We start from the raw sequence: 26,292 nt of genomic DNA, 5'->3' as shown, positions 1-26,292 counted from the left end.
TATATATATATATACACAGACACACACACACACACATATATATTTGTCAAATTATTTGGTCACAATAATCCTCTAGCCAGACAGCATTTCTACAAAGTTTCAGCTTTTTTTTTTCTTTTCAGTTTCACAGATGGCAAACACAGCACTTTCCTGTGTTAAAAAAGAAAATTACACAGTCCAACGAACAGCTTGGGGAGCTATGGGTTCTCATCCCTTTTGAGTTCTGTTTATTCTAGCTATTCCCAAGATCATTAATATCCATTTGAACCTGTAAACTTGAAGGTCACCAAAAGGTGAAACATAAGGAAGCAATATAGTATGGAATATTCAACTAGATTATATACTGTGAAACATTAATGCAGTTTCCTTAAACCACACTGTTTTTTTTTCCTTAGCAGTAGAAAAGATAGGAAGATAATCTCCATATTAAACCAGAGTTTAATTTGTAGGATTTATAGAATGACTAGCAATTTCTTTTAGTTAGTAATTTTAAAATTAACTAACTCTGCCTTTCCAGAAAATGCTATGCAATCAAAATGAAATGAGTAGAAAAAATAGTTATCAAACAGTCAGAGATGGAATAAAAATACACACCCAAAATTGGATAATATTATCAAAATCTTACCACTGTCACAAGCAACATGAACCTAGCCTAGAGACTGCATTGATCGTTGTTGTTAAGCTACAGCAGTTATGTTACATGTTACACTACATGTATAAGCCTGTGAGCAGCAGCACTGAGAATGCACAAAAGCCTTACAAACACACTTATCAAGATCAAGAGGGACCTGTTTGCGGACTAAATATCACGCAAACACTCTGCAATTCCTGGACTACCTTTCCTCTCATAGCTATCCTTCTGCAAATGACACATGCCAACACCAACAAAGCTATACATGCAGATAAACCAGATCACCTCTATTTGTGACATCAGAAGAAACTACAGATATAAATCATCATGCCCTACATTCACTGTGACATTCAAATACAGTACATCAAATCTGTAAAATCAACTGACTAAACAGAAGAGGCTGACATTGCAGGGAGAAACTGCTTGGATCAGGACTCTTCATCTTCCCAAACTACCCTGTGAAAAGGAGAAGTAGTGCTCAATTCCATAAAGCCCTACTGCCCACAGACGACAAAATTACTGGATTTAGGTTACTGACCAGCACACCAAAGCTCCCTTTGCAAAATTCTGATTTAAGTACAACAGTGTCACACACACACACTGGAAGTCATGTAAGCAAGCTGACTTAGCTTTCCAACTTCATATGGCAGCTGATACTGCTACAAGATAATTTCTGCATCAGCTATCAAATGTTTTGGGAGAAAGAAAATTCCTCTAAACAAATACGGCTGCTCTGGTGAACTATTGGAAGAAGCAACAGCACCAGCATGAAACGGCTGGCGAAGAAGCAGGTTCAACCTAAATAAATTCCTCAAGCCAGCTCTACTCACATTCTACAAAACCAACAGCCAGTGGTGCTTCACACCTTCACATGACTACTGTACAAACTGCAACGTTTTTTGTCATCGTGCTTATTCTGGAAGATGCTACCCTGAGGCAAACAGGAAAAAAATGTGCCTTTGTTTCTTGAGGAAACAAAGGCACATTTGGGACGGTAAGGAGTGTAGGAAAAGGAACCCATGCAGAGCTGCCACTGCTCGCCAGGCTGAAGCATGAGTGTAAGGGAAGCATTAGTCATGCAAAGAGCCTGAAAGAGAACCATGCCTGGCAATTGGATCAACAAGAACCAGATCATCATCCTCGCCTGAAGTCCTTTTATGACAGTTACTTATCGACTTCAAGAACCTCTGAAGTCTATAACCTTGCAAGATTATTACCCTGCAACCAAATGCCTCTGAATATCTTAAAATGAATTTCAGTGTGTCTTTTTCAAAAGTTGGATTATCTCAAAAACTTTACTGAAAGTATATCAAGAAAAGAGGGATTTTATTAATCTTTTTTTAAGGCTTATTTTTTTGATCTACAGCAAGTGTACTTAACAAACAGAAGGTTGGATCATTTTAACCCTATTTGCTGACAGCTGAAGCAGAGGGAGCTAGCAGTTTATTTTGAGGGTAATGGAGAACAAGCAAGACACATCTCAGGAAAGTAGGGCTGGTTTTGACAGACGCCAACTGATCTTTAGGTTTTACTAATCCTTGAAGTACTAAATCCCACTAAGCTCCATCTTGTATACAGACATGATTTTGAACATGTTCTGTGCAGAGAAAAGCAGATTAACTATCCACTGGGCAAAGTGTCCTAGCTCTAAGATGTGGTCAGGATACCTCAAACCAGTTTAACTCTTACCCTTCCTCTAACCCCTAGCTACGCCTTTTAAAAATTATGTTATTTAAAAATACGTAATACATACTGTTAGAATTTGTATCTGTTAATCAGCTGGTAAGGTTTCTTCCCTTCTGCAATAGCTTCACAGCAGTCATCTCTGCAGAAGAGCCTTTATTACAGGCCACATAACTAGCTATTCTAAAACTTTTCCATTAAAGGGGATCTTAAACAATTATGGTGATAGTGAGGCACTCTGTAGCTAATGATGCATCACACTTGAGCTTGGAAAAACAAGTTTCAGTTGCAACCAAACATACGGTAGTGTTGTCACTTCTTGACAGGTATTCAGGACTAAGCTTCTCTGCATTGACTCAGAGTGGGAGCAGGTCTAGAAGTGCTCCTTCCTAGTCTTCTCTTGCACCCCCACCCCCACAGTCATAATACATTCCTTGGAAGTCTTCAGAGATTTCTCAAAAGGGTCTCCTGTAAAAAGAATAGAAAGGTAAGATGCATAGCCTGGAATAGCATGTGGATTCATTGTCAAGTAGAGTTAAAAGCCAAACAAACAAAAATCCAACAAAAAGCCAAAAATAAGAAGGTTATTCCAGCTGTCCATCACCATTCAATAGCAGAAGTGACACCTGATCTTTAGACCCCAGAGCAACAATTAAATGCAGACTGGTCCAAATAAACAACCAAGCACAGCACAGCAACTGGAAGACTGCCAGAAACAAAACAACTGATATCCAGATGAACATTTGCTTCCTTCAAGACAAACAAATGCAAAAATCACTGAAAAGTGAAATTCTTTCTGTCAGAAGCAGAATTGCTTATTGTGACCTAATCCACCCTGTTTTGCAATTTGTAAATCTGGATATATACTACTTCACAAGAAAAAGGGAACGACTGATGCTGAAAGGCTTCCCAAATACATCATAGGCCTCTTAGCCCTCTTGCCCACTGTAATAAAATAGGCTATCATTCCAGTATTACCCCAAAAATCACTTTTGCTCCTCTAACAGTGGCCAGACTCTGCAGGGGTGAAGGAAAAAAAGTGCATACAAATAATTTCTTAAAATTTTCTACTCGCAACCATCACTTAACCCCGTCTGAATTTCAACTTGCTGCCTTTTTGTCCAACAAAATATTTCAGCAAAATGTTTCATTCCTACAAGCTGCAGGGCAGCTTATGTAGAATGCCAGACTGAGTTACTGCATGAATCAACTTAATTGAAAGCTTCTGAGTAGGATTTTGTGCACTACAAGGTATAGCAAAAGTCTTGGCAAGCATCTCTTTAAAATGTGTATATTAAAGATTTACTTGTCAGGGATTTTAATTTCAGTTTTGGACAAAGCAATGAATTATACTAAATATAAAGTCTGATCTTTACAACAAACATATTGCTTGAGAATATTACATGTAACATAATAGGTTACTTTAGAACATTCTGCTCTGCGTTTTAAAGCTATTGCATAAGGTTACTTTAATAAAAATGATTCCTGGGAAAGAGCAGTTAGTAATGAGGTGCTGACAATTGAATCTACATTTAGGGATTGCACTGCAGTGCCAAGTCCACTTTTACAGATGCGCTGCTTAGCTATCCAGTAGATGTCCTCAGGGCATGTAAGACCAATGTATTTTGGGTCACGTTTGGCAGCAGACACAGATGAGACAAGTGAAAACATTTACCAAGAACACATCTGACGTGTGTTTTTCTTATTAGAGAAATGTAAGAAAATAAACCCAGATACCATGGAATGCCAGGAATTCCTTTTCCTCCATGTTTTTGATTTACAAGGCCAATTTTTGGTAGTCTCCTTTGACCTCCCTCCCTCATTTGCTTGCCTAAGGCCTGGAGTCATCAATGCAACCTCTTGACCAAGCCATTTTGAGGGTTTAATGTACAAAAATACATCTTCATCACAGATGGAAAGACAACTCTTTGCATAAATGACTCGGTTACCACAAAAATCACTGCATAGTACATTTTATGGTGTAAGTAGTTAAAAGAGTCAAAGATACTCTTTTTAGGAGTTGAGAACAAGTATTCAAGTAGACAAGTAGATACGGTGAGATCCAAAATAAACTGTGAAAAAAAAAAAAAAATCTGAAGCAGTCTTTACATCTTAAAGATGAGATCTTTGAACATGCCAAGCCAGACTCTTTGCTAGCATGTTGGTGAAACTTAGATCAGCTTGAAGGCTGAATCCTGCATATCTTCATTATTCCCCTCTCTCAGTTCAAAGTAGCATATTTGTCATAGTTTCAATGCAAACCTAGAGCCCTAGCTTCCTTAGATCTCATGCAAACCTAATATGGACAATTCTAGCCTTTAAAACCAAACTGACAGCTATTCAGCAAGAATAAAGCTCCAGCCTCAGGCTTTCATTTTTATAACCATTTCCATACTCTGGTTGATCTGTCATGAGAAACAGTTACGGACTTCTGTTGGCATTGCATATATTTACCTGGTGTTCTGGGTATCTTCTCACAACTCCTTCCTGATACGCTTATGCCTGCCACAGTATGAGTGATGAGAACAGAATTTTGTCCTAATCCAAAATCTCTGGATTTTTGGTCACTTTTTGTAGTCATTTAATATTAACTCTGCATCCTCCTCCTAAAACGGCTTCTGTAATCAGTTTGGTGCCATCGAATTCCCCCCTGTTCCACATACCCTCCTTACCACCAAACCAAGTGCCTCATCGATGGCACCTTCTGACCTATCAAAGAAGGTCTGAAGCCACGACCCATTCCTACCATCAATAAGAACTGCAGCCTTTTCTGTTGAGGTTAATTTGTCTTTTTTTAAGGGGTGACTGGAGCTTAAGCAGCCACATGCAGGATACCCATTCAGCTTGTGTTCTGTGGCTGTTTCCAGTTAGCGAAAATGACCCAATATGGATTTCTTTTTCTTGTTACTTATTTAAATAAGTAGTAGAGCTGTGCAGAGAATTAGGTAAGGTCATAAAACTTTTTCTCTCCCACAGAGGCTGGAAATCTTTCCCAGTCGAAGATCATTTAAAAAAATATACTCACAACCTATGGAAACTAAGTGGTACTTGGTGGAGCACAGTCATTCAGAACCTGCAGAAGGACTGCTTGGGGGTTGCAGTTCATCAGGGCATAAGAACTGGCTTGGCTTGGTCAATATTCACAAGCACTTTTGAAACTGTGAACAATTATAAAGTAGCAACAGCCATTTCAGCATCCCCTAAATACACTTCAGTAAAAATAACACACACTCACAACTAAACACTAGACCTAGGGATCATGAATTAGATTCCAAAGATCTGACATCTAAATAACAGAAGACATGCTAAATATTATTTAGCCATGCTAAATAGTGGAAAAGAATGTTGGATTTCTGGCTCAATTAAATTAAACTCAATAGTTGTGTATGTATTTATCTGTATAAAACCAGAATATTTCTCTGTGCAATATTTCATCTACTTTTCAAAGTAAAAGCATCTTCAAGTCCTGACAGGTAAATAGCTGACTTCACATAAATTTAAGCCTGTGTAACCTTTGATTCCTGGTTCATATTAAGTCTGGAATCATAAAATAACCCAAATCACATAGCCAAAACTTGCAATCAGACCCATTGCCAAGATAATATGGTTTCCTTCCCAAACATTACTTCGTCATCCAAATGAGCAGCTGTCATTTGTTCTTCTCATCAGTCTATTACGGCACATTTCTCTCTGCTGTAAGATTCAGCAGGCTTACTTTATAGTACAAAAATGATAAACTAAAACACCCCTCCAGGTCACTCAGTCACTCTCTGTTCTGGCACTATGGTTGAACAGCAAAGGAGTAATTCTGCAGTATGCAATAAGGCCAATGCATATCACTACATTTTAAAACCTTGCTGTTGAGGTCACTTAGGAGGCAAACTTGAAGGCAGATGGCCAAAGAGAGTACGAGCTAGTCTTAGAAAAATCTCACAACATCAGCCAAAACAATAGTCTCCAGGAGATTGTACTGTAACACAAGAAAGATCAGAGCTCACTTTGGAGAACTACAAAGTCTACTTAAACAGATAGTCTTCATGCTACTATTAAACTCTGAATACATCTGCAGGAAAATGCACTGTGGCCACACCAAGAGAAAAGTACTTTGCAACTTAGGGGAAAAAACAGGGGAAAAAAGAAACTTACAAAATTCACAAACAAAAACATTAAGGGAATAAAAAAAAGTTACGTCAGTTTTAAAAGAAACACAACAGAGAGACAAAAAACCATTGCCTCTAAGCAATGTAAAGATCTTCCCATTCTGTCCTGAGCCTGACAGAAGTTAAGTCTTTCTGCTAGGTCATCAGAAAGAGATTTGTCCTTCTTTATATCTTGCAAGGAACGAGCCTGCAGAACAAGGCACAATGGTAACAAGGGAACACCTAGAAGACAAACTACCTGAGGGGTTTACTCACTGAAAATCCTTATAAGTATTAAGCTGCCTTGCTCTGATAACCAGGTGAAGATGCAAGTACTCAGATGTGTTGATGGCTGGACAACATCAGGGTAAGATTCAAATTTAATGAGTCTGTCTTCTTCAGAACTAAAAACATCTTCAAAAAATTAAGCAGGAAGGGTTCTGATTTTGCTATTTTCACCAAACTGATTCTACAGGCAACAGCATCTCAAAACTCTTGATCCTTGTACTCTGAGGACTGCTGTGATCGTGTCAGAGGGCCCAGGAAAAACAGTCTGAATTCCATCTGAACACTTTCATTACTAAGCTTGGGTAGCCTAGACAAAGAGGGCAGTTAGATGTTCTCAAAGTACAAGAATGAAGTCTTGAGCAGTCCAGCTTCTCAGAAGTCCTTTTTGTGGGCTGAGAGGCATAGATAAGGAAGAGTCACCCAGCTGATGCCAAGAGCCTGTCAGCCCAATTCATTCTTTATCTCAAGGAAAACAAGCTTCAAACTTCCTCTTACCTAGAAGACAACTTCTAAGGCTTCTGAGCCCTGTCATAACAGACATTTGACAAAAATGGGGCACCTATTAAGGAGGAGGACGGTTGGACAAAGAACCCCCGTGAGATTCCTCTGCTGCCTACCTCAACAGGCTCACTACTGCAGCAACCTGGGGTTTTGCAGAGTGGCAGCAAGGTCTTCTAACAATGCTGTACGTTACATAGCACAGGAAAGCTGGAGGTCCTGACCTCTTTCCAGAATTTTACACTCTCAGCACAGCCCTCTCACCCCTTCATTTTTTCCATTTCGGTGAGGTCCCATGTTGAAAGGATCCGGGCAAATATACACATTTATTGTAAAATATAATAAATCTTATCAGCTTGTTCATCTCATCCTGTGACAAGAGTCAATTACGTTCATTTGATTCTGGCTAGTTTGAAACTGAGCAGAAAGCATCTCCTGGAAAGCTTGTCTTGACTGACAAACCCCAGAACCTGATCCAGCAAGAAGATGCCCTGAGAAATTTCAAACAAGGAGGAAACTCTAAATAGGCCCCAACTCACGACTGTGCTCCAAGCCTGTATGAGTACAATAAAGGAAGGCTGCCAGTCCAGGAGCATGGGGGAGAGAGAAAGGAATGCTGTGTTTGGGGCATTCCTACTGCCCAATCCACCACTCTGTCAAGCATCTCCTGGTTGGACTGCTGAAAAGGCAAAAAAAGATACCAACATAAAAACCCTCTAAAGCACAGTTCATCTCCCTGAAAATAGACCTTAGCGGCACAACAGGAGTCCTGGAAGCACAGGGCCAGGCTGTAATTTCACCTGTCATTGGAAAAAAAAAATTTCAGAGTTTTATTTACTGCAATGTGATGGCTGCTTTTCATAAATTCTGCAGTTACAACTTCCTTCTCTCCCCAAAGTGCTGCTCACCTTGTTCAGAAAGGCAGATAGGAAACAGTGTACCATGGGTAGTGGCTTCTTTTGCGTCGGTTTGGGGTTTTTTTGTCTTGGGGGCGTTGAATTTAGAGTTTCAAACAATCTTCAGGAGCAGAGTTCAGCAGAGCACTGCAGCAGGGACAGGAGGCCGGGTCCCGGGAGAGCAGGAGCGTGCAGCTTCCAGCAGGGGGAAGTGTCCAGCAGCAGAAAAACTGGAGGAACACCCCCTGCCCCGCCAACAGAAGGGATGGGCAGGGAGCACCCCGCTGTTGCTGAGCCACCACCAACATACCAGGACAGATCCAAAAGCAGTTTTTAGCACGAAGCTGTCTCTCTCCCCGTCTAAAAGAGCCTTGCCATCCTTTGTTTTGGGTTACCCTTCCTCCACTGCAAGACTCGCAGTGGATATGAAGCAATATAGTCGTGACATCTGGATTTTCTTACTGCAATAGTAATGTTTCCTCTTTAATATTAACATTCCAGAAAGGAAAATTACTTGTATTTATGCCATACATTTCCAGCTCATTCAAGAATAACACTGTCCCAAATTACCTTCTCATTATAAGCTTCCAAAAATGTAAGCATGCAAAAAAAAAGTAGTGGTTTAATTCCTAATTAATATCTACAGCTGCCATAAAGGAAATATTTTTTTAAAAGACTGAAAATACAAAAAAGATCCAAGAACCAAACTATTAAAAAAAAACAAAAAAAACAAAAAAAACCCAACAAAACACCAATATTCTTCAGATGCTTGCTCCCTGATTTAAAAAAAACCCAATCAAACAAAAAAACCTCAAGAGAATAAAATCAGCTATTCAAAAAAGTTTATTTCCCAGGTTAAACAGAGACTTTCATCTCCTCTTCAGTTTTATTTCTCCTTGCCCTTTTCTTTGCCATACACACACAAAATATCTTTCATTTGAAATTGACATCATACATGTGACTGTACAAAGAATACTGCATGTGTGTTATACAGAGATCACTGGAACTGCTGTTCCATCAAAAACAGGAAAGGGGACCAGGTGTATGCAACTCAAAACTGTCTCCCCTCCCCAAGGGAACACTGCACTGTGAGTAGGAGTGGGAAGGTCACAGTACCAAAGAAAGCACAAATGGAGATCCTGTGTTCAGTAGTCCTGACACCTTAACTCCCCTTGTACCCATCTGCACTGTTACTTGCCTCCCCAGAGATCAGATCCCCTAGGATTTTTCTGTCTTCAGCATGGAAACTTGTATCCTAAGAACACCCCTGTTTTCCTGGTTTAGAAAACAAGTTCCTTGGACAAGAACTACAAGAGGAATCAGAGGCAGAAAGGAATTCAGTGACCTGTCAGATCATGCTGCAAGCTGAAAGCAGAATCAGGATTGGAATACAAGTCCCCTCACCTCATGGCCTTCCTTTATGTTTGGGGTTATTCAAGTCCCACCAGTACCAGAGGAGCACTGAATCATCACATCACACCCAAATGCAAAGATGCAGCTGGAGCAGGGCTTTCTTCTCCATCCAAATTGTATCATTTGTAAAAAGTACTGATCAGTCCAACATGTGAATAACAACTTCAGAACTAAGAATGATTGGGAGAAGTATGTATTTTCAACTGCCACTAACATGAGACACTGAAATGTTATCATTCTATCTCCAGGAATGTCCTATTTTTTAACCCACTCCCCCACCACACCTATCTTTCCATTCCTAATACAAGACGTAAAGAAGGTGTTTGTGGGTGCTGTGATTCAAACATCTGGCCTGCATAAAAATGCTTTCTGCATCATACCCACCAACATGGTCACTTCATTCTCAACTTGTTATTTCTCCCCCCAGTGCAAATACAGATGATTTAGAGGCTCCACCTGCTCTGTCAAAAGTGCCCAGACAGCTCAGCTATATTGCTTATTGAATTGCTTTAGGCACAGCAGCCCAAACAAGAACCGTGTTACATTAAAGTATTTCATCTTTATGGAAAAATGGTTGTTGTAGGAGTCCAGTGGTTCTTTGCATATTGCATTAAATACATATATATTTTAAATAAAAATATGGACTTTTTAAAAGATTTTAACACCATACTGAATTCTAAGAAGCCTGCAAACTTCAAACACTGGAGAAAAGAAGCAAGAATGGAAAAACAGGCAAGAAACCTCCATTCAGAGAGTTCTTAAAATGTGCATAAGCAAATTAAATATTCAGTCTATTCAGCAAAATAGGAGAGCATATCAAAAGTGTTCCTGGCTAATAAAAGAGCATATTGAAAAACAGTAAACAGATATTCCTTTGGTTGCCCACAGTGTACATAAATCTTTATTTCTCACACACCACAGGCCTGTGATCAGGAGTCAGGCATCTGAACCCTCATTTGGGGTTTTAGGGAGCCATGGGGGCTTCATGCACCTCAGCTCCCAGCTCACAAGAGTCAGAAAAGGTAAACCTCCATCAAAATAAATTAATTACTGACTGCAAGACGCTTCAACGTGCTAAAAAAAATCTTAAAAACACAAGATGAGTGCTTTGAGAAACTCCACTGTCATCCACTCTGGAACAGCAACATGTCAGTGACTATAGTAGGGCAAGCAATTACTCCGTGAGATTTTTGAGGCTAATAAAACTAAAAAAAAAAAATTAAAAATCAAGAACTGTAGAATAGTTTGGGGTTTTTTTTTAAGAAATTCTCTCCCTCACAAAGAGAGCACCTTCAAAGTACAATAACTCCAGCAGCATATGGCATTTACATTTTCATCTAAATCTTTAAAGAAGCCCATTATTTCCTTAGATTTGAGAAAAGAACCCTGCTTTATTTCACCACACCAACCATAAATTATTCATTAATTCAGTTTGCTAACTCTGTAACTGAGCCCAGATGTTTCTGCTGGAGTGGCATGCCATAAGAGAAGTTAAATATAGCAAGCTGTATGCAAGGACCAGACTCTCTCTCTTCCCTCACTACAGCATGCTCAAATATTACTTGAGAGAAAACAATGAAAACATTTTAAAAATATTCTGAATATGTGAGTCTGAAATACCACAGTCTGATCACAAAATTTCATGTGAAAGAGCCCTCACACATTTCATCTGGGTATAACTGAAGTCACTGGTCCTGTCTCTGGGGAAAGGGCTGGCACTTTCACTCACCAGAGTAAACAGAAAATTTACAAGCAGAGGAACACTCCTTGCCATGCATCATTTACAAATACAAATGAAGACTTAAGTTTTTAATTATAAGAAACACTTCTGAGCCAGCTACCAAGGGCAACAACCAAGCTGATGAGGAATTGAGAGTTTCCTAAAGAATTTCTCATGGAATTGACACAGAAACCTACTGGTGAGAATTTTTAATCCATTTCAGTGCTTCAGAAAAACAACCATTTTACACTAGCAAAGATGATTAATGCTAGCATTTATAAGCCAACACTGAAAATATTTCTGTTGAACAGAATGGAAACTACCACCTTCAGCCACACATTCAGCCACTGGTATGGTTTCAAGCACTCTTCATCAACTTTCTTAAGCTACTTTGGAAGTGCCTATTTTAAACTAGGAACTGTGTCCATATGAGACTGAAAAATATGTTAAGACTAACTACTGTTAACAGAGAGCACCTTCCCATTAGCTAGCAAATAGGCAAACATACCTTGATATAAATATACAAATACTAGCCACCTTAGAACATAGTAAAACTCTGTCAGCTGTTACTAAAAACACGAATACATGACTGAAGTAGTAATTTAGCCATGGGATGGCATACCAGCAGTACCTTTAGTCTCCTCAATGTCAATAATGTGAGAAAAAATAGAGAGGTAGCACAGGTCAACAATATCAGGGCAGTAAATATTTTTTTTTTTCCTAGTCCACACTGACAGAATTTTCTTTATTAATGGTAGGTACTCAAAGTTAGCACAAAAAGCTACCACAAAGTTCTACTATGGACAATGACCTCTTCATTTTACTGTGTAGACAGATCCTTAAGGACATTTTACTTCTGCTTCAGGAATCAGTGGGAAAGCAGACAGCGAGAAGCAAACCAGAGCAAATTTTATTTAAACTAGTCACCCTGGCAGCAAGTTACAACTGAGTCCACCTCTATGAGGAAACATTTCCTCTCCAACTTCTATGGAAGAAAAGAGGTGTGCAATGCAAAACCTAGAAACTGGACCTAGTTACAGCACATGTGAGAGATGGAAGGTGACAAAGGATCTGGAGGCTCTCAGAAAATAAACACCATATGCTGCTAACAGTGGAAATCTGTGAAATCTTTGTTGGGGGGGAAGGGAAGAAAAAGGATACAGTGCAGGTGCAAAATCGCAAAAGAAATCAAAAGAGAAGCACAGAAACTATATTAAACAGCCCATCTCAAAAAACCATTTTCTAATATATGAGGAGAGCATTATAGCAAAAGAGAAAGAAATTTTAATCCCCTTTGCACTGTATAAATTTCTAAACCACTGCTGAGAAAAACATTTATTGAGGAAAAACATACCAGCACCTGGTATGTTTCCTTGTTTTTGCATAGTAAGAGAAGTTGCAGGAGAGTTTTGGTTTGGACAAGTAAATTTAGAAAGTCAAACATCAAATCTGATGCACTTTACTTGTGAAGTCTTAGCTACACATTATACATAGTTAAGAACAATTGTCTAAAGTTACTGCTTTTTGGTTGTTCTTGTTTAAGCAAAAATCAGGCCCCCAAGAAGCTGTCTGTATACCTGAATTTGTGCCTTATTATCCTTCTCCACAGATACTGTGTTTGAAAACAGGGATATAACCTTAAATTAAATTCAGCATCCAGCTAACTTTTTAAAAGGCTTATGGGAAAAGGAAGTCACTATTGAGACCTACCTGTTTGCATGACTTATTAGGCAGAAAAGAAATGTCACAGGGAGAATTCTTGGTGTTAATCTACACTGATTTCTGCTACAGTAATCTACAGCAATTTAAACAACCCAAATCTAAAAGGTCTTGAGATTCTTCTACTTTTGGAAGTCTTATCTGGCCTACTCACTTAATGTACACATATAGACTATTACATTCCAGCAGAATTACAACCAGATGGGGTTTTGCTGTAAGTTTGACTGTTTTCTTTTGTTTCGTTTTTTTAAAGACTTGTTCTTTGTTCATTTGTTCACACAGAGATAACAAACATATTCAACATTTAAAAACAGAAATAAAAAAAATTTAAAAAAAAAAAGAAATAATAAAAGAATGTTTACTTTGGTTGTGCTAAGCAGCCAGGTGCTATAATACTGCAAGTTTCATCTGTAGTCTGCAGTGCTGTAAGTTCCACCATGTTAACCATTACATCAGTCTTGTGGCCAGGAAGTTTAGGAAGCACAGAAAAAATCTTCTCTGCAAGATTGTCGCCATGATGACCAACTGCTCCTGAAGAAAATGGAGAAAACCAAAAAAGACCCAAAAACTATCAGGTGCATAACTAGGAAAACAAACAAACACAAGGAATTGAAAAGAAAATAACTACACGTTTTGGGGAGAAGGACACTGGTACTCCTAATATCAAAACCACATTTAACTTTTCAAAAAGATTTTTCTACAAAAGTAAAATTAATTTCTAGAATGTGTAAAGTTAAAAGCACTTACAAAATTTCAGAAAGATTAATTTAAAAAGCACTATTACTACTACAAGTATTACCATTAAATTAGACTTAGTTTTACAGCTGTTAGATATTCACTGATTTTACACTTAGACATGAAAAACATTTTTTTTTTGCCTAAGGAAGTTGTTAAATAATATTTGCAATGGTTATTTAAAAAGCAAGCAAATATTTGTATATACACTCACATGCATACTATACTTTTCTACATAAACTCATAGGGCTGTGCTTAAAAGGTCTATATACAAGTTGCATAAATAGCTACCCAGACAGGCCAGCCCAATATTAAAATAAACAATTACCAGTGGCAGGCCACAATCAAGATCACATCACTTTTATAGGAACTGAGGGCAGCTCAGGTGAAACAAACATAAAATAACTGAACCAACCCAAGTTACAAAGTATAAAATGTGAATTTGACTGTAGTCCAAGAGAAACTCTGAACTCCAGCTGGCATGTTTTCTTCAATTTTCCTGATTTCAAACACACATGCTTTTCTTTCCATTCATGAACTCTCAACACAGACTCTACAACCAACTTAAAAAATATTAGCACTGTGAGCCAAGTCAAAGCAGAAAAACATGAGACACGCTACAGATTAAAGTCAAGACAGAGAGACCAAAAACTATATTGCCTTTAGGCCGGGAACAAGTTGAAGGTATTTGGAGTCGACCACTTAAGCTACAGTTCAGCGACCAACACAGGGCTGGACAGCAGTGCTGAGCTTAGTTTTGCTTGTCCTAGATTTATTCACAGAAAAACGGGAACTTTTGAAGCACCACTGAGAGGCAGGAAAAAGTTCTCTCAGGATACGGTCCCACTCCATCTAAATCCATCTGCGTGGCAGCTATCTGCTCTTATGTTTTCATCATTTCCAAAGACAGAGAATATCTGTTTCAACAGCTGAATTAGCTTCACATGCTCCATAAATCCAAACAAGGCCCTTACATCAAGTACATTGCTAAGGTCAGATTATTAAGTGCTTTTGGATAGCAGAAGCAGAAGACTGTCTCCAGCAATTCTACAGCAGCCAGGTATCCAGGCTGTAAGCCATGGTTTTCCATGGTTTATCCACTTTTATGTATTGCAAAAGAAGTTGAAAAGAGAAACAAGGATGAAAAAGGAAAAGTGAAGGCAAACTCTGTGCTGGCAACACCTTTATCCACAGAAAGCAAAGAAGGCACAAGTGTCCAGCACAGGGTGGTACTGCAGTGTGGACATCTGGCCACTCAGCTTGTTTATTACCCATTTGTTTCACCAAAACCTGCAACAATTACAGAATAACAGCAACTACCTTTTCTACCATTCCCAGCCAGAGTTAGACCACTGAAATACAGATGGAATGAGCTGGGCTGTCTTTGTGACTCCCTAAGCTACCTTGTTTTCCAAAATCCCTACATTGTTCTTGCTAGATGGGTCACATGTAAGGCACACTGCAACACCTGCAAAGCTGCACAGGAAAACCAGCAATAATCTTGTGAACCTTCACCCCAGGTACTGGAAGCAACATCTGTCTCTCCACACATGCTGCATGCAAGCAACATTTAGTTAGACAAGACATTTGGTTAAACTAGAAACACCTCAAATGCAAATAAACCCACATTAATTATTGACATCCTTCCTTTCTTCTTGGCATAGGGGGAAGACTCAGAGTACTCGAGCTGCTTCCATGAACAGCCAGTGAGAGCCTCTGTGACTTTCCCACGACTACTACTTCTTGGAGGTTTCCACTGGTCCAACAGTGCTACTGGCCTTTGCCATGCCTCATCAAATCAATCACAAAACATCTAATGGAGGATTTAAAAGCCACTGTCACCCCAATCAACTGCATAAATTAACCAAGCCTGAAAAGATTGTTAAACTTCACAAGACTAGGACAAGAAATCGGAGGGAGTCACTTTCAAACTGCACTGACTTCACAGGGGTGCATGGGATTAGTTTTGATCCTCTCTACTCACCACTTCTGAGGAGAGTGAACAGACTGCTCAGCAGCTTTTCATGAGCAACAGTGTTCAAGGCACAGGTGATGGTTTTGAATTCTGCCAAAGTACAGACAGACTGAGCATTCGTGTACAACAAGCTATCTGACCACTGCAACGTAGAAGCTTTCATGACAGGCTAACATCTAGCTTTCATGATACTCTGATGTATCATGCTGGTCTAATTTCACTTTTTACATTATAACTTACAAACTGAAATAGGTGACATTTGATACAAGTTGTAGCTGACACAATTTCCAAAGTCAACCAACCAGTTCTTTAACAGCAGCTAACTACACTAACTACACCCCCTGCTTTCCCTGTGTATTTTTTACTGTACAGTTTTTAGCAAACCAATGAAACAAATCTTATTGTGTGCCACTAAATTCAGGTTCATATACAGCTTTACTTCTGAAATGCACCAGACTTTTCTTCCTTCAGTTTGCATTGTATTTGATAGCACAAGTATCATGTCCAAACCGGAGGAATAATTCAATGAAATTACCAATGAATTCTGGAGGCATTTGTTGGTAACAAACAATGGTTGCATGCAGGGATGTTAATTTTATTTATGGATACTGAGAAGAGAATCTTAAAAAAACAAATCCCGTAACTTCTCATCCTTATTCTGTGAGCTTTGATATTTCCTTCCAATGCTGCTCACTACAACTCTAATGTTATCTCCAAAAAACCCTCTCCTACTGAAGTACAAGATTCCACACTTCCCAAGTTTAAGCTAGCACCAAATATCTCTCTCCATAACTCAACAGTCTCCTTGTCAGGCAGTTCCTGTCACCCCACATCTGTTTTTTGTTTTTATTTCTTCTCGCTATCTGAGTGCATAAATAAATCCCTTCCCCATTCTCACCCCTAACCAACACTCTTCTCATAATTTCATTTTAAGATTCCTTATCCAAGTCCAATTTCCTGTAGTCCTCTGATCAATCTTCCCAACCTCAGCACAGCATTAACTGCCTGGATTCATAGCTGCTCTTCAGCACCTTGTTGATAGCTATGAACAGCAGTTGAAGGATACACGATAGCGAAATTATGGGAGGAAAAAAATATGGAGGAAAATTCAGAAACAGAGAAGGTGCAACACTGTGCCAAGTACATGCTACATGACATGTGGCGGCAATATATCAATATGGCAATATATCAATACGGCGGCCTATATCAATACACATACCTACAGAAACACTTTCATACCTACAGAAACGTGTATCTGCCTAGACAGACATAAAGATAAGAGTGACAAACAGATTCACTGGATACTTCATAGCAATCCATAAAGCTTAGTCTGAAACATGAAAACCCTTTCCTTCACACCTCAAGGTGGTACACAGCCACAGTTAAGGTTTCTAGCTTGCAGCAAAATGGAAGTGCTAGAAACAAAATTTTGGATTTCCAGCAGAGCCTTCTGCCTTACTCTTCATTTCTATGATCCACTGGGATACAAGGGTGTGTAAGCAGCCATCATGGCCATGGGATTAAACATGCTCCCAGTGTTGCCAGATGAACTGTTTGCATACCTGGTGGCTTTATATAATTACTCTTCAAACCACTAACCTGTGGAATGGAACCGCACACTGCTTATTCTGTAAGATCATGTTAAACACGAACCAAGAACAACAGGAGAGTAACCAGCTCAGTTATGTCAACTTTTCTCCTAATTAGGAAAGCAGCACCAGTTCATCGGGCAGTTAAGTATGACTTTGGGGTCACTGACCCCCCGGGACCACCACTTAACCAAACCATTTGCGCTATTTCTGCAGGAAAGGATGCACCTGGCACTAGGGGTATTGGCACAGCATTTAGGGTCATGGAAGCAGCCTGTAAGATACTTTTCCAAACAACTGGATAATGTCAGTAATGGATGCTTGAGTGCAGTGGATTTTAATCCAGGAAGCATGAAACTGACACTGGGACAAAAGATTACCATGTACATATCCCCCATAGTAATAGCTGTTTTGGAACAGAAAGGAGGACATTGGGTATCACCAGCAGAATGCTGGAACACCAAGTTTTCCTACTGGAGCAGGACGATGTGGAACTTGCAGGAACTACTGCTTTGAACCCAGCCATGTTTCCCCAAGCTTCAGGAGAAGCCCAGAGTTCTACCATCATTGCCTGGTAACCACTGAACAAGTGTATTCTAGCACACCAGATCTCAAGAACAATCCCACCCAGGACCCAGAAATAGAGCCATATACCCATGGGAGGACACGGTATAAAGTGGAATGCGGGTTCCCACTATCTGACACTCTCCCGGTGGGGTGGGTATGGGCCCTGTAGAATGACAGCCCATACCATCTGAGGATTTCTTACCAGCAAGGTCCAACGTCCTGTCCACGAAGATGACAGAGGCCTTGTTGGTGGCTGTCCTCCTCCTGTTTCTGGCTGACGCGTAGCTTGCCAGCTCAGCGGCGACGACCCTGCTAAGGGCCCCCACAGCGAAGCTCTCCTCCCGCAGACCGAGGGCGGTGAAGAGAGAGTCGAGCTCACCCACCAGGGCCCGCACCGCCGCCCGCAGCTCAGCAGGCAGCGCACCCAGCCCGACCTCTGCGGAGCCGGGGCCGCCGGGGCCGCGCAGCGGCGGGAGGAGCGCTGCCAGGGCGGGCAGCAGGCAGAGCTCCGCCGAGACGGGCGCCAGGAGCGGCGGGCCCCGCAGCAGCACCTCGGCGCAGCCGCCCTCGCCCATCCACCTCCGCAAGGTCTCCTCCAGCTCTGCCGCCCCGCCGCCCTCCGCCTCGTCGCCGCACAGCAGCACGCAGTGCCGCACGGCGCCCCGCTCCAGCACGCCGCGCACCGCGGCCGCCGCGCCGCCCCGCAGCGTCCCGCTCACCACGAACACGACGCAGGCCGCCCCCGCCGGCACCGCCGCCTCGGCGGACAGCGCGCTGACAGCCAGCGCCCCGGCCGCCAGCAGCTCGCCCGCCCCGCCGGCCCAGTGCAGCGCCTCGGCGGAGGGCGCGTCCATGAGGACGGCGGCGCGGTGCGCCCGGGCCAGCGCGGGCTCCCAGGCTCGGCGGCTCAGCTGCCGCAGCACCTCCGACACCGCCATGGCGGTGACAGCCACAACACGCCGCACGTGCCGGGCGCGCCGCCGGCGCCGCGCGATGACGTGTCGGGCGCGGGTTGGCTGCGCGCGGGCGGGGCGGGGCGCTGGCGGTCCCCGGTGGGCGCTGCGGCCGCCGGGGGTGCCCGGGCCGGTGAGGGCTCCGCGACACTGCCGGGGTGACACGGCGGGAACAGCCGCTTCACCGGCACTTCACATGATCAGCACCCGAGAGGCGAGCCTTCATCACTGCTCCCTGCCCTACTATGGCCTATTGTGTTAGTGTTAACAACTAATGCTTTGGTGAATGAGCTGGCAACACGGAGTACTCTTGCTCAGCAAATGCGGCTTTTCACTGTACAGTTAGAGACGTACGACAAATTATTTTAATTCCACTTTCCCCTTTAAAAGTCCTTGATCTCGAAATCAGTATCAAGGCTAACGAGAAAAAACGCCATAACAAGCATCCAGTCTCTTCTCCCCAGAGAATGGATGGCGCTTGCAAATGTGTGTTCCACACTACTCACCTGGGCAGCCTCCTGGTACGCAGACAGGAAGGCGCCTTTTCTGACACAGCCGGACTATCGGCATTAATAAAGAGATAAAACACTCACTGAGTTCACCCTCCAGCTTAACTGCTGTTCTTAGGTCTCTTACAGATTCAAATGGTTTCAGAACACTGAAAGACATGAGTAACACCAAATTCACTAGATTTCCAGTAATTCAATCAGATGCTTCCCTTTTAGTGTTCTGCACTGACATTGCTACTCAGATGTGTTCTTCCCTTTCTTTGTGCTGTTCTAGCACCAATCTGTTATTTTAACCTTAGGGCATATAACTTCATCATGCTAGAAAAATATGTAAGTTAATACCCTTCTGGACTATTTTGATTTGAAAAATGAACACTAAGAAGGATGGGGGATAATTAAAACTGGGCCCCTGAGTTTATAAACAAGTAGATTTATTCTCTCAGACTGAATTACCTCAGAGATTATGTATCTGAGTTTTTGCTTTCTGGTTGAGTGCCACAGACAAAATCTAGATAAATTATGGCTTGCCCAACAACTTAAAAGGGGTTCTTTACCTTTAAAACCATTCAAGAAAAGGGGCAGGGGGAGCTGATCTCTTTTAAAAGGTTAAGAGGTTTTTTACAGATGTTATTGTCAAAATATCAGATGCTTTTTTAGAAAGCTAATAGTTTTTTTCTTTATTAATACTGTATAGATTGCAACTAGTTCTGCATATGCCAGTGTTGAAAAAAAGAAAAATTACTTGCTAGAAGACAAAATGAAGTTAGTAAGTTTAAAGCACTATGGTTAAAATACAGAACAACATTACCTAAGTAGTTTTTATAGCTTATTTTATCCCTTGTGCAAGGTGACAACTACTGTGTCAGAAGACAAACTGTACTACTAAAGGGTTCCCATAAACTTGGTATCTTGTTGTACGTTTGTGAGGTGTAACCTGTGAGTGAAGATGGTGATGCAGCTTGCAAAGATGCGTTCTGTCTTCAGCCTTTCAACTATTCAAAGCCTTAGAAGAAACAGTTTTTACAGGCCACAACTGTTCAAACTGGGTTTTTCCATCACCACCAGCTCTCTGTGATTTCTCTTTAAAGGTTTATACAAGGAAATCTGCTTGCAGGATCTGCATCATAGTATTTTAAGATATTTTTTGTTCTTAGCCTACTCTTGGCTTCTACTTGTTGCATTTTCCTCAAACATGGTCTTCTTTCTTCTTTCTTTCTTTCTTCTGTGTCTGCAGCCAAAGGAAACTATTTGAATTCAGCTGTGTCATTTAATGTCAGCCAGAACTGTGTTAAAATGGCAAAGTAAACAAAACAGGAATGAAAATTCAGACACTGATGTCTATGAAGAGGTACTACATGTACACATTTGTCTTATGAGAAACAAGTGACTCAATGGTGAAAAACCATTTGCTGACTCCATGACTATTTGCATAAAAAATTAAATAGCAAGATGAAAACCTACCCAATTACACCACATAATTCATTACCTGTACACAATACTCAGACAATTTTAGGTGAAAAGAAATTTTGAGTTGGTTGGTTGTTCACATGAACCCCAGTGAAATGTCATGCCATATATGAAACTTCCAAATAATTTTCTCTATGCAGGCAATTCAAATAAGCTCCCCTCACTTAGACTCGTGTTTATGTTACAGTCAAGTCCTCTAGTCTGATTTTTCCCAAACTGACCTGCTGTGAGAAAGCAAGTCCCTGTTTTAGTTTTCACATACATCCTGAAACACCACAAGCTCCATTTGTACACACAAGTGGTTGACACTTATTTGGACAGTTGTTGGTACTTAACCTTTCTAATCCATCTTGCACTTGTCTGGCATTCACAGATGTAGAGTGAACAAATCACCAGGAAAAAGGGCTCATTACTCCCCACCACTTTAAAAACAGAATTAATGAAATTCATAGAAACATTTTGAACATAGAAACACGTTGGAACACTCACAGCACACTACGAATGTTAAACCTTTACTGTACCTAAAAACAAAGGCAGGAAATTTGTGGAGGGTAAAAAAAAAATCTATGAAGAGTTGCTAAACCTAAAATACAGCATCCAGCCGAGGGACAGCACTAGCAGAGGCAGCGGCGTGTTTACCCCGTGCTTACGCTCCCTCAGCAGCTGCCATCAGCCGCCGGTAGATGCACGGCACTGGAGTGTACGCGTGTTTAGCCAAGTCCTGCTTCTGGAGATAGGCAAGGATGTTCTCGAGGAGATCGCCATGCTGCCGGTGATCCCTGCTGAGGGGCCGGACGGGCGTCCAGGGACGCAGGAGAGCACAAGGACCGCCGAGAGCAAACGGCAGCGAGAGGAAGGGAAGGCGGCTCTCTCAGCGCGCCTCGGGAGAGCGGCGAAGGCACAGCCGCGGTGAGTGGCCGCGGAAGGACGGTGCCCGGCCGGCTCGGCGGGGCGGGCAGTCCCGGGGCCGGGCCCGGCCGGGCCGCCCCCCGCAGGCGGCGCGGCGCGGCGGGGCGGCCGGCGGAGGGAGGCGCTGCCGGGGCCGGGCCCGCGCGTCCCGCGGGAGGCAGCCATGTCTACCGGCGAGGCGGAGCGGCTGTCGGCGGACGCCGATGGGGCCGCCGGGGACGAGGAGGAGGAGTGGCTCTATGGCGGTACGGACCTTCCCCGACCCCCGTGCCCAGCCCGCCTCCCCAGCGGGCCGGCCCGGCGCCGCCGTGGAGGGGGGGCCGTGCGGGGGTGCGCAGGCCGCGCCGTGAGCCGCCTCGCCGGGCCGCTGAACCTGGTCCACCAGTCCCGCCGCCCCCGTGGCTGCTCAGCCCCCTCTGTCCTCCCGGCCAGGCCCCCGGTGGCGACGGCTCCCGGCCCCATCCCTTCCCCGGTCTCCGCTGCCGGTGCCGCGGGCCCTCAGCCCGGGCCGCGCAGGCCGAGGCGTGCTGGGCCTCAGCGGCGAGAGCCCCGCGTGTTGTCCCTGCCCCAAAGGCACCTCTGGGGGCACCGAGCTCTCCCTGATGCTCTCCTGCTCGAGTTCCCGGCGTTGAAATACTGAAAGAGGCTTAACCTTTTATGTATTAACTTTTTATACAACTTTAGGGACTATATTTATGTTCAGGTATTAATGAAACATATAAAGTAAACCTTGCCCACGAGGTGGACCTGTCAGTGCAGAGCGCTGTAATTGCTTAGGGGTCCGCTCGACTGATTCCACAACTGAAATGTTTAGAATATGTCTCAATAGTCAGTATGTCTCTGAAGACTTCCCTAATATTCTACATCCCAAGGTAATCTGTTACAGTTGATACCCTAGGGATTTTATTCTTAAATATTGTATTTCTTTTCTCTTATGGTAGATGAAAATGAAGCAGAGAGACCAGAGGAAGAAAAATCTAGGTGAGTATCCTGACAACTGAAAGCCCTGTAGCATGGCTGCACAAAACCTGTGTTCATTACATTCTTCCCAGCTCCTACCAGCCCACTCTGGTGTCTTTGAAAGTGTCCTTAACATAGTATGTTTGGACTTTGCTTTTCTTTGAAATGGCTGTACCTGTGAAATTGGGCCACTTAAGTATGAAAGTTAGTTTAATTGTATGGACAGCAATAACCACTCACAAAATGCCAACAGGTCTTTTATTTTTGTGATCATTGTGCTTTGTGGCCTTAATGATGCATCAGGACTTGTTTGAGATAATTTAGCAACCGAAAAAAACATCATGTCTCCCAAAGAGTTTGCAGTGTAGTTGCAAAAACAGGAATACAAGGAAGCAGTGGAAGATTACCAGGTAGTTTTATGTACAGATCGCATCTGCTTAGGCTTGCAGGGTTGGCATGGTTTGTTTTTTTTTCTAACCAGTAAGACAGTATTTCAAAGAAACCTGGAGAAGCTTAGGAAAGCTTTGGAAGTATTTGAGGGGAACCTGCTTGAGTTACAATGAGCTGTATGAGGGCACAAAGATGCTCCCTTGAAAATCTAACAAAGTTAATGGAGATCAGTGATGAGGACTGACTGGAAGAGGGAATCAGTCGCTTGTGCTAAATGAAGGAAATTCTCATAATTGGTAAAATACGGAAATTTATTGATTGTCAAGGTATATTAAACAAATAAAGGGAAAATCAATATGTGAAAACATACATTGTTATTTTCTATAGATGTTTCCATTTTTTCCGTGAGAACTCTTGCATTTAGTTAGCCTTGGTGGACTGCTTGTTCATAAGTGTGCTAAGTTGCTCTTTTGAACTCATGTCAAGTGACAAGCACAGAATGACAAATCAGTAATTACCTCCATCACGTGACTATATATGATATCATTGTGAAGCAGCTAGAGGTGTGATTATTTGATTCCCATTATTTCTGTAGTAAAGAAACAGAGTTGTTTTCTTTCACTTTTTCCACGTCACTTAACAGGTTTTTAGACCTGTGTTGCATTTGTCTTGAATCGCGACTCTTCCAGGTCAAATGATTCTAGTTAATTATTTGCTCTTTATTTAGAAGCTGTTCCATATCAGTTGATTCCTTATGTTCAGTTACTTTTTCTTGACCTGGCATGTTTGTCACTATGACTGTTATTTAGGAAAATTACTTTAGGAAAATTACATTACAACATGGAGGCCAAAATGATCTTTAGAAACAGTCTACTCCAGTTTTTGGTCAGTAGTGTCTAGCTTGGCATTTGGCTGTTGCAATGCACAGTTTTGGACAAAAAGCATAACAAATACTAACTCACCCATCTTAGGAGTTGTGTTTGGAGCTGTGGAAGTATGGGGACAGTTCAGCTGTTAAAAGTTTTGGTCTCTGGCCTCAGTTTTGGCGTTGTTTGTATATACAGAAATTGTGAAGTGTTGTTCAGGTTCTGTACCTAATCTGTCATTTTACCAGGTGATGAAGTGAAATGATCAAGCTTGAATCCTGAGGCAATAGCTGGGCTGTATTGGGTGCAACTCACGGGTGTGTTGCCAACAGAGTATGGGGTTAGATTCATTCTATTCAATAAGAATTGGCAATTGCACACTTTGTTTCAGAAATACCTTTTCGGTGAAAGAATATTGTTTCTAGATGGCTCCCTGCTTACTCTGCTATTGGTGGTGCAGCATCCTAACAGCTAATGGGACTGTGGAAGTTAAAATATTACTGTGTAGGAAACAGCTGTACGTGGGCTCAGTGAGACAGCTCATTTGCATGGATGTCACAGTACTCATCCTCTTAGATGGACCAGTAATTTTAAAATTTTTACTCAGTCTGCAGTTAAATGTAAATGAATTAGTCATTGAATTGTAACTATTCTATATGGTAGGAGAGAATTTCATAATGCTGCTGTGGGAATTCTGTTTCAGTGAAACATTACCTGTGGGTGTTTAAATGCTTCTTGTTCCATTATGTCTTTGAAAAGTGTCAGTCTGCATGGGAAAAAAAAACCCAAACAACTTATTCTCCCTTCATATGTTACAAAGTATTTCAGTTTGATTTCAAAGGAAGATCCAAGTGTAATGCCTCATTGCTTCTAACTATTCTACAAATATCCACTTAGTATAAATGATGATAGCTAAATATTGCTGATATAAAGTTATATTCATCTCGGGGTTTTTTTAATAAGTCAACTTTGTTTTTTAATTAATACCAAAGACAACTGGAGCTTTCGCTTTCCATCTGGAATGATGAAGCAAAGCTTTTTTTCATCATTAGCTGATACCTGTGAAATAGCATGTGCATAAATATCTAGTTTCACCTTTTCCTGTTTGTTTTTGTTGAAGTGTTCCACCCCCACCTGGAAGTGAAGAGGAAGCTGCAGAAAATGGCGTTGTGAAAACGGTAGTTTTAAACGTGTTTTTGAAATACTGTTTTAAAATGTTTTCATTTAATGACTTACTGGGAAATCATATTTGACTAGGACTTAAATGAATTAATGCCTAAGTGTGCACCATTTTTTTACTAAAATGTGTTTGTGAGCTGCAGAAACTGTAGAAATTACTAAATTAGGAAATCAAATTTCCAGCTAAGTCCACTTTTAAAATCTAATTTGCAGAAAATAAATAAATAGTACTCCCAGTTTTTTGGGGGAGGACAGAAAGACGGGGCTTGAAGACACCTCTCTTTTCTCAGTGACATCCTTTTTCAAAATGATGGTTTGTTTTTCTCAGTGATAAGAAAATAAAGTCTTCTGATCATTTTTCTTCTTTTGGATACGATAGACAAGCAGGATTTGTAGATCTTTGTGAAAGTGTGAACCAAGGGATGAATTACGTATGCCTTTCAGATGCAATGTAACACTTATTTTGTGTTAGTCTTCAATGTTTAGTATGTCTGATAACATCAAGGTTGGTATGATGAAGGAAAGGACCAAGAAATTAAATTTACAGTTGCTATGTTGGTTAAAGGATTCAGGTTACTGTGAGTGGGAAAAATTTAAGTGTGAGAAGTTCTATAAGAAAACTGTTGTTTTACTTCAGTGGGACTTTTTGACTTATATACTCTAAGAAATTACTTTAAATTATGTAGAAACCATTATTGAGATATTTGTGCAAATTTCAAGGACTGGCCTCTTAGTGAAGTACTTTTTTTACAGTAACTCTAATGCTTTATTTATGAAAGGCATTAGAGTGTAATTAAAATTGGGGAAAAACTTATTAAAACTTTAAAACTTATTTCAGTTGTTTAAACTGAAAAGCTACTTAAAGTGCATCAAAGGTGTTTGTATTTCTGGAGATCCTTATAGGCTCCGTTTTCTTCTACTTGCATATTTTAATTTTTTATTATCTATATGTAGCCTGACATTGTTAGGTTATCATTAGAATATCTCCAAAAAATTGAGAACTTAATGGTAAATGGTGTCCATGAATGTTCAGCAGCAGCTTAGAAAAGTGGATGTTGTTCATGTTGGTTGAATAGGAACAGGTGAATATTTCTGTGCAGAGGGAACTGAAAAATCATTGATTATAAGTGGAGTGGGTTTTGGTTGAAAAGGTACATTGTCCAGACAAAATTTTGTTTCCTGTTTGATGCCTTTTTAGTGGCATCT

At 41.3% G+C, this 26,292-nt stretch overlaps 2 protein-coding genes across 6 annotated transcripts in view; one reads left to right on the top strand and one right to left on the bottom strand.

The window, feature by feature from the left end:
- The window catches only part of SCFD2 (sec1 family domain containing 2), a 184,964-nt gene extending 166,164 nt beyond the window's left edge, over window positions 1–18,800 (bottom strand). Inside the window, exons 1-3 of one of the 3 annotated variants that reach the window (XM_041402764.1) lie at window positions 18,056–18,800; window positions 15,707–15,787; window positions 13,350–13,518 (exon numbers count right to left, since the gene is read on the bottom strand). In XM_041402764.1, the coding sequence (XP_041258698.1) occupies window positions 13,350–13,518; window positions 15,707–15,787; window positions 18,056–18,791 (986 nt within the window). In that variant the 5' untranslated portion in view covers window positions 18,792–18,800. The remainder of the gene's footprint in view (window positions 1–13,349; window positions 13,519–15,706; window positions 15,788–18,055) is intronic. The other 2 variants (XM_041402765.1, XM_041402766.1) reach the window with 2 other exon arrangements.
- A 2,976-nt stretch (window positions 18,801–21,776) lies between these two features.
- Window positions 21,777–26,292, top strand: part of FIP1L1 (factor interacting with PAPOLA and CPSF1) — a 36,304-nt gene continuing 31,788 nt past the window's right edge. For all 3 annotated transcript variants that reach the window (XM_041402625.1, XM_041402624.1, XM_041402623.1), the window contains exons 1-3: window positions 21,777–21,936; window positions 22,633–22,672; window positions 25,028–25,085. In XM_041402625.1, the coding sequence (XP_041258559.1) occupies window positions 21,855–21,936; window positions 22,633–22,672; window positions 25,028–25,085 (180 nt within the window). In that variant the 5' untranslated portion in view covers window positions 21,777–21,854. The remainder of the gene's footprint in view (window positions 21,937–22,632; window positions 22,673–25,027; window positions 25,086–26,292) is intronic.

This window comes from Onychostruthus taczanowskii, unplaced genomic scaffold, assembly GCF_017590055.1.
Source record: "Onychostruthus taczanowskii isolate IOZ18803 unplaced genomic scaffold, ASM1759005v1 scaffold2, whole genome shotgun sequence".
In the NCBI taxonomy this organism is placed as follows: Eukaryota; Metazoa; Chordata; class Aves; order Passeriformes; family Passeridae; genus Onychostruthus; species Onychostruthus taczanowskii.
This window is presented reverse-complemented; position numbering and strand designations above follow the sequence as displayed.